Source organism: Callorhinus ursinus, unplaced genomic scaffold (genome assembly GCF_003265705.2).
Source record: "Callorhinus ursinus isolate GAN/ISIS: 27379988/994484 unplaced genomic scaffold, GSC_fseal_2.0 scaffold71, whole genome shotgun sequence".
Classification (NCBI taxonomy): Eukaryota; Metazoa; Chordata; class Mammalia; order Carnivora; family Otariidae; genus Callorhinus; species Callorhinus ursinus.
Window position 1 is genome coordinate 3879068 of NW_027397133.1, and position 14679 is coordinate 3893746.

Below are 14679 nucleotides of genomic sequence, written 5' to 3' on the forward strand. Positions count from 1 at the left end.
TGTGTGTGTGTGTGTGTGTGTGTGTGTGTGTGTGTGTGTGTGTGTGTCTATGTGTGGGAGTGGGGCGGGGGCGGGGCAGGGAGGATTATCCTCGAAATGAAAACCTCAAGTGTTCAACGTTCTAAAATTGCCAACCCCTGAGCAGTTCCGCTGTGGGTATTTTAGATTACTCAGATCTCTGGCAGCGGAGAGCCTTCTCCAGCCGCCCCAGAACAAACGATAATCACAGCTCCCACTTTTATACGTGTTTAAAAGAGATGAGAAATCCAAAAAGGATGGGGGAAGAAAGCAAAACGTGGCCCAGATCTCTCTGCCCAGCTACATTTGGTTGCCACTTTAAAAAATAATACTACTGAGCCACCCAGGCGCCTTGCTTGTGTTCCCTCTCTCGCTGTCTGTGTCAAAAAAAATAAATAAAATCTTTTTAAAAAAATAATACTAAAGGGGCTCCTGGGTGGCTCAGGTCATGATCCCGGGGTCCTGGGATCAAGCCCCACATCGGGCTCCCTGCTCAATGGGGAGCCTGCTTCCCCCTCTTCCTCTGCCTGCCACTCCCCCTTGTGCTCTCTCTGTCAAATAAATAAAATCTTTTTTTAAAAAAAATAAAAAATACTAAAAGTGACACACTCAACGTTAAGAAAATGAAGTTCCAGAAAGGTATAAAATGAAAAACAAGTCTCCCTCTTCCAGCCTCCAGTCTCCAGCCTCTTCCAGCAAAGTAACCACAGTGAAATAGCTCTGTATTTTTGCAGGAAGAAAAAAAAAAATCCTTACACGTGTAATTTTAGAATTTACCCCAGGGGATTTTTCACATTATTCTGAATTATTTTTATCATGGCGCTTACCACTTCCTAGTATTTTCTTATTTATTTTTTCTTATTTGTTGTCTCACTATTCAAATACTCGCCCCATGAGGGGATATTTGTCTGGTTTGGTCACTGCCGAATTCTCAGAACCTAGAATGGAGCTGGTAGGTGCTCAAAATATTTGTTGAGTGAATGAACAAGAGGATTGCGCTCGATCTATTACTATAAATTTTGCTTTTTTCACTGAATAGCTGGGCTTGAAGTCTTTCCGTATCTCTGTATGCAGATCAGTGTTGGTTTTCTTTTTTCGTGACCATTTCCACCCTTCTTTGGGGGTGAGGGGTGGGAATCTCAGAGATCTTGTAATAGTTTGGATGATCGCTACCCCGGATTTCAGGCTCGAATCCCTGGAATTTGAAAATGTTACTTTATTTGGAGAAGGATCTTTGCAGATGTAATGAAGGATTTGGAGATGAGACTACCCTAGATTTTCTGGGCGGGACATGGGGAGTGTCCTCATAAGAGAGAAGTGGAGAGAGAGAACAGACACAGAGGAGAATCCATGAAGAATCGGAGGAGGCGGTGTGACCATGGAGGCAGAGACTGGGGTGATGTGGCCATGAGCCAAAGAACACCAGGAGCCACCAAAGGCCGGAAGAGGCAAGGAAGGATCCTCCCCTAGAGCCTTCAGAGGGAGCTCAGCCTTGCCAACACCTTGATTTTGGACTTCTAGCCTCGAGGGAATAAACTGCTGTTGTTCTGAGTCGCCCAGTTTGTGGTGATTTGCCACAGCAGGCACAGGGAACAAATCTAGGATTCCCCCCCTCCCCCACTGTGGCCGCTAATCCCCCAGACTCCAATGAGGAAAGTTCCAAATTAAAACATCCAAGTTTTATTCTGTGACCTTGTCTCTCAAGAACCATTATCCCCAAAGTGAAGTATTGTGCAGTCTCCTGACCCTCGGAATCAGGTATGCGTGATGAGAACCTTAGTAGGGTTTTCAAATGCCCGCTGCCCCGACCTGCAGAACTTCCCTCTGCTGCCTGCCCCTGCAACCCCAGCCTCACCCCAGGGTGATCCAGAGGTTAGATGTCCCTTTTCTCAGGAGTCTAGGAAACCTTTGGCATTACATACCTAACTCCCCCATAAAGATGCGTCTTTTTGCCTCTTCATGACCACCCTCAGCAATGGGTATTATTATCAACCCATTTCACAGATGAGGAGATCGAGGCACGGAAATGAAGTAATTCCCCCAGGCAGCCCACCTCCCAACTGCCCCACTCTTGTTTTCACTGTTTAAATAAAAAGGTCAGCTCTATTGGAAGTATAATTTATGTCTTATACAATGTACCCTTTTTAATGTCCCATGTGGTAAGGTTGATTGACTGACTTTAGAGAAAGAGGGAGGGAGAGAGAGAACGCATGCACAGGGGGGAGGAACAGAGGGAGAGGGAGGGAGAGAACCTTAAGCATCTTCCACACCCAGCGCAAGCCCGACATGGGGCTCGATCTCATGACCCTGAGATCATGACGTGAGCCAAAGGACTGACGCTTAAGACTGAGCCACCCAGGTGCCGCTCCAGAGCCTATGTTTTTAATGCACAGTACATACTCTCTTTGCTGCAAAGAAACTGTGGCATGGATAGTATTAGCCCCGCTTTACAGATAAGGAAACTGAGGCCCAGAAAGGTGAAGTCACCTCCCTGAAGGCACACAACCAGTTGGTGGCAGAGTCAAGATGTGAACCCAGGTCTGTCTGAGCAGCTCTGAATCCCTGGACGCTCTCTCCATCATGTGCCCTGTTGATGCTAGGGCACAGGTTGGATACTGTCTCCCGAGGGGTGTACTCACTTGGTGTACTCACTACTTTGCCCAGGTTCCAAGACAGCCTTTTGTCAGAACACAGGGAACATATTGTCTTCTGAGGAAGCTGGGCACACGTTTAGATCAGGAATCTGAGATCTAAAACCAGGCTAATGTGTTCTTTGTCAATGCAAAATGCAGCAGTCAACTGGACCCAGAATCCCAGTGGCCAATGCTTAATAGCTGCCTCCCTCTTGGCCACTGTGCCAAGTCATTCATATGTCAGAATGGGTATACTCCTCCCCACACCTGGTGAAATAGCTACCACTATCCCCATTTTACAAGTCAGCAACCTGAGGCACAGGAGGTTCAATGGCTTGCCCAGGCTCATCATGCTTTGGGAAGTGGAGAAGTCAGGATGCGAACCCAGGCCATATATCCAACTCTTCACTGCAAACCTCCATACACCAGGCAGAGGCCTCTGCTGTTTTGTTTGGCAGGTTGCCTGGTGAGCAAGCCAATTAGAGGAATTTCAGATTCAGTTCCCCTATTCACATAATAGATATTCATCTGTGTTCTATGTTTATTACTGTAATGACCGTGTCTTTTTATTTTCCATATTCTGACGCTTGGGTATCTGCGGCCTGGCTGACTCTTGAGGGACTCATTTCTTCCCACAGAAACCATAATAAAAGCTTTTGCCCATGGTTCCCCCCTCCTCCCTCTGCCTCCTAACCAAAGCTGGTGCTTCCTTATGTAGCACCTCATGGTGTGACATGTCCTATTTTCTTGGGCTCTGTGAATATGCCAAACTATCTTTTCAATGACAGTCATCTCCTGGTCTCTTGGCCTTACCATTCCGAAATAAAAATAAAACCTATCTTAAAACAATCACCCCTGTATATGTATTTCTGGAGTACCCACCATGTGCCAGGCACAGTGCTGGGCCACGGGGATACCGCAAGCAAGGAGACAGACCCAGCTCTGCTCCCTGGGGAGCTCATAGTCTTACAAGGAAGAGTAATATTAAACGAAGATCTACACAAATAAATTAATCACCATCGAGAGACACACCAAGCCAGAAAAATACAGGGGAGCTAGGAGGAGATAAAAGAGGGGGAATAATCCGTCTTGGGGTGGCATGGAAGCCTTCCTGGAAAAAGAGACCTGAGGGGTAAGAGTCAGTGGGAGTCATGTAAGGGCATCCTAGGCAGAGGCAAAAACAGGGACAGACGTTCTGAGGTGGGAAGGAGCATGTGCTGGGGTGGCTAGGGTGTCGTGAGATGGGGTGCTGAGGCAGGCAGGGGTCAGTGGGCTCTACGGATGTTGAACTTTCTTCTCAAGAGGGATGGAGTAAGCAGAGGAGTGACCAAACTGACTGATTTGCACTGTAGAAGGATCCAGCAGTGCCGGAAAACAGAGGGAGCCCAGTAGCCAGAGTGCAGGGAAGAAATACCCAGACCTCTCCCTCCTCCCGTCCTCTGACTGCCGCCCTGCCTCCCATTGGCTGATCCTGACTGGAAGTCATTGGGCAAAGGAGCTTCGGTAATGCAGTGCACGGACGTGGCCTCCTGGGGTGTGGAGCAGGGTGGAGAAGCACAGAGAGGCAATCTGGGGAACCCATGGAGAATCACCAGCGCCAGCCCCATGGGAATCACATAGAGGTTGGCCTCTCAGAGGTTCAGAGCCCTCCTTCAGAATCCCTGGCCCTTGGCGAGCACTGTTGAAGGAGCGACAGAGAGACCCAGCCCTGTGTGAGGAGCACAGACTGTCCTCAGAAAGACCTGGGCTTCCGTCATTCTTGAGCTTTCCTGTGTGGCTTTAGGCAGGTCACTTAACCTTTCTGAGCTTCCTTTTCCTTATCCAGAGAGTGAGATGAAGATCATAATAGTAGTACATCTCATAATCACTAGTCTCCTTTTTTTGAAATCCAACAAACTCAGAAAGCTTTGCATCACCCCCTCCCTCCAGAAAAGTAAGGGATAAAATTTAGAGGCATGATCTAGACTGACATGAGGCTATTTATAGTCCTAATTTATTTCCCTTCATATCAATATCCTACATTTCCCTACAGAATACTAATGGATGTGATTATGGTAGTTGCTCAAACCTGCGGCCCATGGGGTGAATTACACAGTAATTCAGATATAATCACTGTATCAGTTTTCTGAAATCTCAAACTCTTTGAATTCTTTTTTTTTTTTAAGTTTATTTAAGTCATCTCTACACCCCATGTGGGGCTCGAACTCACAACCGTGAGATCAAGAGTCACATGCTCTTCCCACTGAGCCGGCTGGGTGCCCCCCCACACTCTGAATTCTGAAGCGCATCTGACCCGAAGATTTTGGATAAGGGGTTGTGGACCTATAGTGCCAAACCTGGGGCTTGGGAAGATCCAGTGAATTAATGAGTACGAAAGACTGTGCACACTGCCTAGAACACAGAATTATTATTTTATTCCAGGTAAATCATTTCACTGTTTCCATCAGTCACTGGGAGCCACTGAGATAGAAAAAAGTTGTGTGTTTTGTGTTCTATTGGCCATGAAATCTGATGATATTCCTTTAAAAAAACATAATACAGCCCTGGAAAATTTCAGGCAACCCATGGAAGCGGTTTTCAAAATGTTTTTTTAGCAGCTAGATTATTCCCCCCCCCCTTTTTTTTTAAAGACTTCATTTATTTATTTGAGAGAGACACAGTGAGAGAGGGAACACAAGCAGGGGGAGTGGGGGAGGGAGAAGCAGGCTTCCTGCTGAGCAGGGAGCCCGACGCAGGACCCTGGGATCATGACCCGAACTGAAGGCAGACGCCTAACGACTGAGCCACCCAGGCGCCCCTATTTTTCCCTTTTAAAAAAGATTTATTTAGGGGCACCTGGGTGGCTCAGTCGGTTAAGCGTCTGCCTTCGGCTTCAGCTTGGAATCCCCCAACACATCAAAGAGCGTACTGTGATTGCATTCACATACATTTATTTTATAAGTTCATATTTGTACAATAGAGCATCGACCACAAAGAACAGTGAAGAGTTTTAACGGAACCCACTCTTGAAAATGGGGGTTTACCAAGGCCAGCTGCGGGCATCTCTCAGCCAGCACGTCCAATCTATCTGGGAATTTTCTCTTAGGATTTGCTGTGTGCCAGCCAGGTCTTGACTCACACAGATAACCGGCTTCAAATGGCAACCAGTTGACCCAACTGCTTATGTTGCTATGTCAGGAAACTCTTGCAGAAAACCTCGAGAAGGGGTAGGAGATTGGGTTTTAGGGGCAACACTGAACATTGACACACACTCACATTGTGTATCACACATATGGATGTTGTATGGGAAACACCCAAAACCCACAATAAGCACAAATATACAGTCTCGATACTGCAGTAAGATGATAAGGAATGTCACACTGTCCCTTGTTAGTATACAACGACTCTGCCTTGATGGAAGAACAGCATGCAACAAGCTTACGTGCCTGAGGTCTTATTCAAGCTCAGACTCTGAGGAAACAGCAAACACAGTAACACAATACACCGTGAGTGCAGTGAGTGCGGTTGCCCGGGCTGGACACTTACAAGGGAGAAAAAGATCAGTAGAGAGCTACAAACTTCTAGACCTTCTAGATGCACTTGCAAGAAGAGTAAATATATATGTGGGGATGGCAGGAAAAGCTTTATCCTGACCACTGCACAAAAGAAAAGGGTGGTGAGGCTGATGATTCAAAGTCAGCTGTGGGAGTTGACAGAAATCAGAGTCTTCCAGGTTTTTAGGGTGTCAACGTATGTGAACTCTAAAAATTCCTTCTGTCCTGACACTTGCTGGGGATGCAAGGACCTAAGAGGAATTTCTGACTGCCTGAGGGTGGGTCCCTTGCCTGCACCCTGGCTGCCAAGGTGAAGGGGTGGGTAGAGAGAGAATCTCCACCTTTTGGCTCTGCTAGGGGGGCCTCAGGGAGTAGCCTCACAGAAAAAAGAAGAGGGGTTGGATGCTGGAATTCACAGATGTGACTGATGCCCACCACAGTAATACGTTGGGGGTCTCCACTATCACGATTTGGTAGGCGAGAATCTGAGCTTCTGAGTGTGTATGTAAATTGCATTTTTTAAAAACCAAAGAAATTCAGCCCAAACCGTTGCAAATCCCTGAACTAATGGAAGTTTGCAAATTCGCAGCCCGGGGGCCCTGAATAAGAGCTCTGTCTACCCATGGACATTTGGATTTTACCTGATTCATTTCTTTGTTTTTGTTGTTCTTCACCATCACGGGGGACTCAAAGTTAATGCCGTTAATGGGTAACTCTTGAAGGTGACCTCTTAATTATTTACCTACTTTTGGACTATTTCCTGAAAATCTTGCCTTTTGTTCTTTAGGGTGGGGTGCCCCCTCTGCCCAAGTCAGAGCTTCTGGAATTGAATTTGGGGAGACCCATATCCTAACCCCAGGGGCCAATCGGAGCAGAAGAGTCCCATGTCTGACCATCCCTTGTAAAGGAGACTGAGTGTGTACAGGACAGCGACAGTTTTGACAGAGTCAAACACAGAGCCCTGAGCTCCTCAGGTGTGGCAAGCAGGCAACTCACTTCGTCAGGCATGGTTTCTGCAAATCAGGGACTCGGGACGAGTTTGTGCCAGAAGTACCTTCAAGGTCCATCCTTTTAAAAGACCAAAAAAACAGGTCTAGACTTTGCAATGGCAGGATCTCCAGCAGGGCCCATATCTAGAAGGGTCTGTGTCTCTTCCTGGCAACACATACTCAGCAAGAGGGGCTGTCCCCGACATCAGGACTCAGAGGGTGCTGAGGGGGGGATAGCAGCTTTTCTCCAGAGCAGGGATCTCCCCGACATGGTCCTCCTGCTTGGCTTTTCCTCAACTCTGGCAAGAGACCTTCTGCAAACCCTTGGAGTCCCCGACCCTTTTCTTCCTCTTCCGTTTCCTTCAAACACCTGCTCACGCAGGGCGGGGAGGGGGAGACAGCCCAAGGTCTCCACGGCAACAGTGGGGATGATGTGCTTCTCTGCCAGGACTGTGACCTCCCAGCTGGTCCCTTGGGGTCTCCAGGTTGTTAGACGTTGTTTGCGGGTTCTTCACTCAAAAGTTACCCTCACCCACTCAAATAATACTCACACACGCTCAGGTGTTGCTCCCACAGTTACATGTTGCCCACAACTACTCAGATATTACCCGCTCTAACTCATATGTTACATTCAGACTCAGATGCTACCCACACACACAAATGGTACCACGCTCACTCATGTATTCAAGTAACTCAGATGTTCCCCTCACCTACTCAGATATTAATATGAGTGCCACGAGGGCAAGATTTGGGTCTATTTGTTCCCTACTGTATGCCCAGTGCCTGAAACAGCATCTGGTACACTGTGGGCATTCAGAAAACATTTGTTGAGTGACTGAGTGATCCATACTCAACCTACAGATACTACCTACACCTACTCAAATGGTACCCATGTCCACTCAGATGTACCCCAGTAACTCACATGTCCCCCAGTCTCTATGAGTGCCATGCAGGCAGGGATCTGTGTTGGATTTGCGTGCAATAGATATCTGCAGAATGAATGAATGAATGAATGGCCCACGCTCAACCAGACGTTACCCCCATCACTCAGATGTAACCCACAAGTTAACGCAGATCAAAATGCCCTCCCCTCACTCACACTTGTCAAATGTTCCCCATCACTCAGATGACACCCATTCTCATTCAAAGTGACCCACATATCTGAGTCATACTCCCCCCCCCCATACTCTCCACACTCACTCAAATTCCCCAAACTAATTCAAAGGCTACCTCCCCTTTCGGTCATTTCTCCCGCCCCCACTCAGATGACACCTCCCCTCACCCTGCCGCCCCTTGCGCCCTCCCCACCTCACCTCACAGCTTCTTGTCAGATGCATGGTGCCGTCGACGGCTTTTCTTGTGCTTTCGCTTGCCTCTCTTGTCATCTCCAGCCTTGCTCTGCTTCTCCACCGAGGCCAGAGGAGGCGCCCCGTCGGCGCCCACGGGGGCCTCGGCCCCCGCCTTCTCCCCTGGCCCAGGCGCCGGGCACTTTCTGGCAGGCAGCTCTCTGGGGCCCGTCACTGTTGGGCACAGTTCCTGCCTCAGGACCCGGGCCACATCCTCCACCGTCCTGCCCTCGCTCTGCAGGAAGAGGTTCAGCTTGGTCAGGAATTCTATGTCCTGCTTCCGGGGCATGTAGACCACTCTCCACATGCCGCCCTTGCCCTTGATCTCCCTGGGGATCACGGCATAATTGATGTCCTCCTCCAGCCTAATGATGGCTGCCTTGGATCTCTCTTCCTCCAGAAACGCCTTCCCGGCCACTTCGAACTTGCCCAGGGGCTTCAGGGGGACCCGTATGATCTCTTCGAACTCCTCATGGTTGCAGTCTTCCGGTATACCCAGAATCATCAGGGACTTGTAACTGTCCACCTCGAGCGCCTTGCACCCGTGCTCCAACAGAGCAATGTCCTTGACCCCGAAGAGCATCTTGCCCAGCTCTCGGAGGCAGGAGTATGCTCGCTGGTGCACACCTGAGCTGCCTCGAGAATCCACAAAATTATCCAGGATGCCACGATCCCTTCCCAAAGGCTAAGTAGGAGAGAGGCCTCACGGGCCCGATTTCTCTTTCTAGTGGAGGATGTCACTGGCCCTGCCCGCAGGGCTGCAGTGTCCAGCCCTCTGTAACCTTCCCCCGAGAGGGCTCTTGGGAATGCCCAGGGACTTACGCACAGTGAAACAGAGGCGGCGTCTGCCAGCTGGCTCGTGGGTCCCGAGTCTGGGCAAGGCCACACCGAGGAGGGTCTGAGGACGCACCTCTCCTTTCCTGGCGATGTTCTCCAAAGGTCTCACCCGTCGCAGCAGTCTCAGCAGATCTGGGACAGCGGGTCTCCCTGGGCTGCGGCCACCGGGGTGTCGTGGATGGGGGCCCAGAAAGCAGGGTGGCTGGTCTCCCGCGGCTGGCCCAGAGGCTGCCCTCAGTGCCCTGTGGCCCCGGCGAAGACAAGGATGTGGTCTCTGCACTTGCTCCCGCAGTGACGTCACTGCCTCCTTCCGCGGCTCTGCGGCCCAGAAGTCTCCATGGCAACCGCTGGAGCATCGCCTCTGCCATTGGCCGGGGCCAGCCGCATTGAAATCAGAGTCCAAGGGGGTCACTCAGGGGTGAGGGGTCAGCCACCTTGCCTTCAAAAGCACCCTCCCTTCTCCTTAGAGAAAATGGCTGATTCCAGGGGAGAGGGGACAGAGAAGATACAAGAGGAGCCTGGAACATCCTTTTTTTTGGCGCGGGGGGGGGGGGGGGGGGGGGGGGGGGGGGCCGTCAGAAAGTAAGGAAATGTTCAAAGAATGATGAGAACAGGTGGAAGGACAGAGAGCCAGCTTGAAGGGCTCCCGCTGGCCAAATCTGGGACAATTTGAGCATCAATGTTAAAAAATGAGATCATAAACCCCTTGATAAAATAAAAATCCACGAGTCTGTGGAGATATTAATAAATGCATAAATGGAAAGTTTGGGTGGAAGAATGTGGGCTGTACGTTGTCTCACATAAAACGAATCAAAGGGAACAAGAGTCTTTACCTTGGAATATCCTTGTTTGTAGGACACACGCAACAACATTCAGGGCACCACACTGGCAATTTTCTCACAAAATGGTTCAGGAAGGAAAAGAGTTCTTTGTACTGTACTTGCAACTTTCCTATAACTTTGTGATTGCTTCAAATATATTTTTAGAAAAAAAGAAACGCCCTGTACATGTGATCACCTTCACGATGTCCATTTCTCCCCTTCCTATGCCGGTAATTAAAAGCCATCAGGTTTGAGTTGGATCAATATCCTCCAAACTCCCAGCTTCAGACTGGGTCTATGAATGGCTGGAACTAATCAGCATAATCCCACCCCCCCGCCACAGTGATTGGTTCAGAAATGGTCACCTAGGTAACCCAGGCCTAAGCCAATCAGTGTGTTTTATCTCCCTACTCACAGAGATTGGTGAAGGGCTGGATACCTGAACTCAGTCCAATTAGAATGAAGCTTCAGATATTTGAGACTAGTTGATGAGGAGAAATATACTCTTTCCTCCTAGATGTGAAATAATAAATATGGGAGCTGCAAGAGGTCATCTTGAAACCATGAAAGAAGCCATTTTGAGGATGAATTCCACATCCAGAGGAAAGCAGAGCTGAATCACAGAGAAACCAAGCCATTGTCCTGACGTCATCACATACTTCTGGATCAAACCATGCCTGAAACCTATCCCTCTGAAACTTTTTTTTAACTTTTTAAGTGAAATACAACATTTATAATGAGAAGTGCACAAGTTATAAAGGAAAATCTATAAACTGAACACATTATGTAACCAGTACCCAAATCCAATAATGAACATCATCAGCATCCCCAGAAGGGTGTCCTCTGCTTTCTCCAAGTCACTATATCCTGTCAAGGGTAGCCACATTCCTAACTTTCAATGGCATAGATCCTTTTTTTCTGGTTTTTTTAATTTTACATAAATGGAATCACATATTATGTACTCCACGTTTCTTGGTGACCATATACATCCGGATCTGTCGGTTATACGCCTAGGCAGATGCTAAGCTGTAGTAGATACTCCGAATTTCCCAAAGTAATTGTATCATTTTATACTCCCCTAGTAGTGCTTGAGAGTTCCAGTTCCTTCATATCCTCACTGACACTAGCTGTTGCCAGAATTTTCCACTTTGGCAACTCAGGTGTGTATCTCCTTGTGATGTCTCCGGAGTGGAATCTCGTTGTGTTTTTAATTTGAATGTTCCTGATGGCCAGTGACATTAAGGATACTTTTTCAGAGGCATGTTGGCCATTTGGATATTTTGTGAAGTCTGTTAAAGTCTTTCACTTAAAAAAAATTAGATTGTCCATTTTCCTTATTGATTTGTAATTAATGTAATCTGCATATTGTCTTGATTGTTTTAAGCTTAAAACAATTTTCTGTAACTTGTATCCAAAATGCAGCTTCATTAACAAGGAAAGATTCCCAAGTGTTTACTCCATTCAACATTTTGCTTTGTCTTTTTCACACCTTATAATTATCGTGACCATGATTATATTATATTACGTAGGCACAATATTGGGCTAGCATTTATTATGAAATTTCTCTTCTCTCTCTCTCTTTCTCTCTCCTAAATTTCAAAAACACCTCTCCAACTCTCAAAGTATTTCCTCCTCTGGGTCATCCTGGGAGCTGACGGGACAAGTACAATGTGTGAACTTGAGGGCAGAACTGACAGGGACTTGGGGGTGACCCAGGATGCAAAAAGCCCTTTAACTGGAAGTCAACCTGAACTACACATTTGGCCTCTCCAGGAGACCCTACACCTAGCACCTCACGATGCCCCCCCACCCATCTGTGAGTGCCCGTACTGAATGATTGGTGTGTAACCTCAGTGAGAATGCCAGGCATAGATAGAGTGACCTTGGACAGCGTCTTGGGGATGGTCCATTGTTAGCTGGAGGGAATTGTTTGGGTCAGAGGCCACCAACTGCAAGCCTACAGAAGAAAATACAGATTTCTGACTTCCCTTAAAAATGAAAGAATCTGTCAAAATAGACTCTCATTCTCATCCTATTAAAATCTGTTGAGGCCGAGAAGCTTCTGCCTCTCTTTAATGGAGTGCCTGCTCTCTAGTTTTTCACAGATCTATCAGCCCCAATTGCACCCCACCCTGCTCCACGTATGCATCTACATTACCTACCTTGTCTCTGTAGGTGCTAGAATTTGAGATGCCTAATTTTCCGTTACACCATTAACTTTTTTTTTTAAGATTTTATCTATTTATCTGACAGAGAGAGAGACAGTGAGAGAGGGAACACAAGCAGGGGGAGTGGGAGAGGGAGAAGCAGGCTTCCCCCCCGAGCAGGGGAGTCCGCTGCAGGGCTCAATCCCAGGACCCTGGGATCATGCCCTGAGCCGAAGGCAGACGCTTAACGACTGAGCCACCCAGGCACCCCACCATTAACTGTTTTAAAAAATATTAATTCACCCTTCAACATCTTTGAATTATTCTCCACAGAAGGATTTTTTTTTAATTTAATTTTTTTTTCCACAGAAGGATTTAAACACTGACTAATGCTGGAGATCCCAGGTCATCCTGAGCACAGAAACCTTCACTTCTGTGTTGAACTCCCCCACAGTAGGAGTTGGGGGGGAGCGCAATCTGGCTGGGAGGGGGCACCCAGGCTGTGCCCCCCCTCACAGAGTCTCCAGCCCCCTCCCAGCCAGGCTGAGCCCCCCTCTCCCCACCGTGTGTGTGAATGAATGGATAAAGAAAATGTGGTATATATACATGAATTCATATATACATAAGTATTACTCAGCCATTAAAAATCGGGGCGCCTGGGTGGCTCAGTCAGTTAAGCATCTGCCTTTGACTCAGGTCATGATCCTAGGGTGTTGGGATGGAGTCCCGCATCGCACTGGGCTTCCTGCTCAGTGGGGAGTCTGCCTCTCCCTCTGCCCCTCCCCCTGCTCATGCTCTCTCTCTCAAATAAATAAATAAATAAAATCTTTAAAAAAAAGAAGGAAATTATGCCATTTGAAACAACATGGATGGATCTTGAAAGCATTATGTTAAGTGAAATACGACAGAGAAAGACGAATACCTTATGATCTCACTTATATGTGGAATCTTAAAACAAAAAAACCCAAAACAACCCAAAATGAACTCCTAGATACAGAAAGTATTTTAGTGGTTGCCAGAGCTGGGGGATAAGTTAAAGTAGTCAAAAGGTATACACTTCCTGTTACAGGATAAATAAATCCTGGGGATGTAAGGTACAGTATGGTAACTATGGTTAGTACTACCGTATTGTGTATTTGAAAGTTGCTAAGAGAGTAGATCTTAAAAATTTGCATCATAAGGAAAAAAAATTTTATAACTATGTGTAGTGACGGATGTTAAAAAAAAGTATGTCATAGATTAATGAATCCTTGGGGCTCCGTTGCATTTCCCTGGGATTATGCACGTTCCAAGTTGAGAAGCAGGAGACAGAATGGTTCATTTATTCGATCCCCCAATATTGACTGAGAAGTTTCCTTGTTCCAGGCTCTGGGCAACGTGCTGGGCATACTTGAGTGAGTGAGACAAGCTCTGCTTTTAGGAGCTCGGTCTGGTGGTTAGGACAGACGAGGTCAGCCTGTTTATGGTCAGATGGAGAAGCCCTGTAATTATCATGAAGATGTGTTCTGATCGCCAGCGTATGAATGAAGTACTGACCCCACTACAAGATGGATGAAACTTGAAGACATCATGCTAAGTCAAAGAGGCCAGACATGAAAGACCACATGTTGTATGATTCCACTTGGATTAGATATCCAACATAGGTATGCCTTCGACTCAGGTCCTGATCCTGGGGTCTTGGGATCGAGCCCCAAGTTGGGCTCCCAGCTCAGCGGGGAGCCGGCTTCTCCCTCTCCCTCTGCCCCTCCCCCCACTTGTGTGAGTTCACATGCTTTCTCTCTCTCACACATAAATAAAATTTTTAAAAATCTTTAAAAAGATATCCAACATAGGTAAATCCGGAGGTAGAAAGTGGATTAGTGGTTGCCAGGACTGAGCAGGGGAGAATGGACAGGATTTCCTTTGGGGGTGATGACAATTCTTGGAATTAGAGATGCTGGTTGCACAAGATGGTGAATGTACTAAATGCTGCTTAGGCACACTTTAAAATGGTTCATTTTCAAAAAAAAAAAAGGTTCAGTTTTAGTATGTGAACTGCACCTCAATTAAAAAAGAAATTTGGGGGGCCCCTGGGTGGCTCAGTCGTTAAGCGTCTGCCTTCGGCTCAGGTGATGGTCCCAGGGTCCTGGGATCAAGCCCCGCATCGGGCTCCCTGCTCTGCGGGAAGCCTGCTTCTCCCTCTCCCACTCCCCCTGCTTGTGTTCCCTCTCTCGCTGTGTCTCTCTCTGTCAAATAAATAAAATAAAATTTTAAAAGAGTAAATAAATTTAAAAAAATTTTTTTAATGACTCCATTTTTGGCCTGAATGATGGTGAGTCCATTCACCGTGATGGGAAAGCTTTAGGGAGAAATGAG

At 47.4% G+C, this 14679-nt stretch overlaps 2 protein-coding genes across 7 annotated transcripts in view; both read right to left on the reverse strand.

Annotated features, from left to right (window-relative positions):
* Nucleotides 1–14679, reverse strand: part of CCDC8 (coiled-coil domain containing 8) — a 44644-nt gene that overhangs the window by 5530 nt on the left and 24435 nt on the right. Inside the window, exon 1 of one of the 5 annotated variants that reach the window (XM_073886498.1) lies at nucleotides 7181–8392. The exons of the other annotated variants lie outside the window; for them this stretch is intronic. The gene's annotated coding sequence lies outside the window, so the exon portion shown is untranslated. Of the gene's footprint in view, nucleotides 1–7180; nucleotides 8393–14679 lie in introns of those variants that run through there. 5 annotated transcript variants of the gene reach the window in all.
* Nucleotides 5571–9829, reverse strand: PNMA8C (PNMA family member 8C). 2 transcript variants are annotated; one of them, XR_012376356.1, is made up of 3 exons: nucleotides 8487–9829; nucleotides 7181–7252; nucleotides 5571–5846 (listed from the first exon to the last, which is right to left on the reverse strand). XR_012376356.1 is itself a non-coding variant. In XM_073886500.1 (2 exons), the coding sequence occupies exon 1, from the start codon at nucleotides 9100–9102 to the stop codon at nucleotides 8488–8490; it is 615 nt and encodes a 204-aa protein (XP_073742601.1). In that variant the 5' UTR covers nucleotides 9103–9829; the 3' UTR covers nucleotides 5571–7252; nucleotide 8487. The 2 variants fall into 2 exon arrangements, 1 of the variants encoding a protein (XP_073742601.1); XM_073886500.1 differs by having other exon boundaries at nucleotides 5571–7252.

Coding starts and splice junctions, on each gene's coding strand:
- PNMA8C (XM_073886500.1), bottom strand. CDS start 9,102: ATGCTCTTCGGGGTCAAGGACATTGCTCTGTTGGAGCACGGGTGCAAG.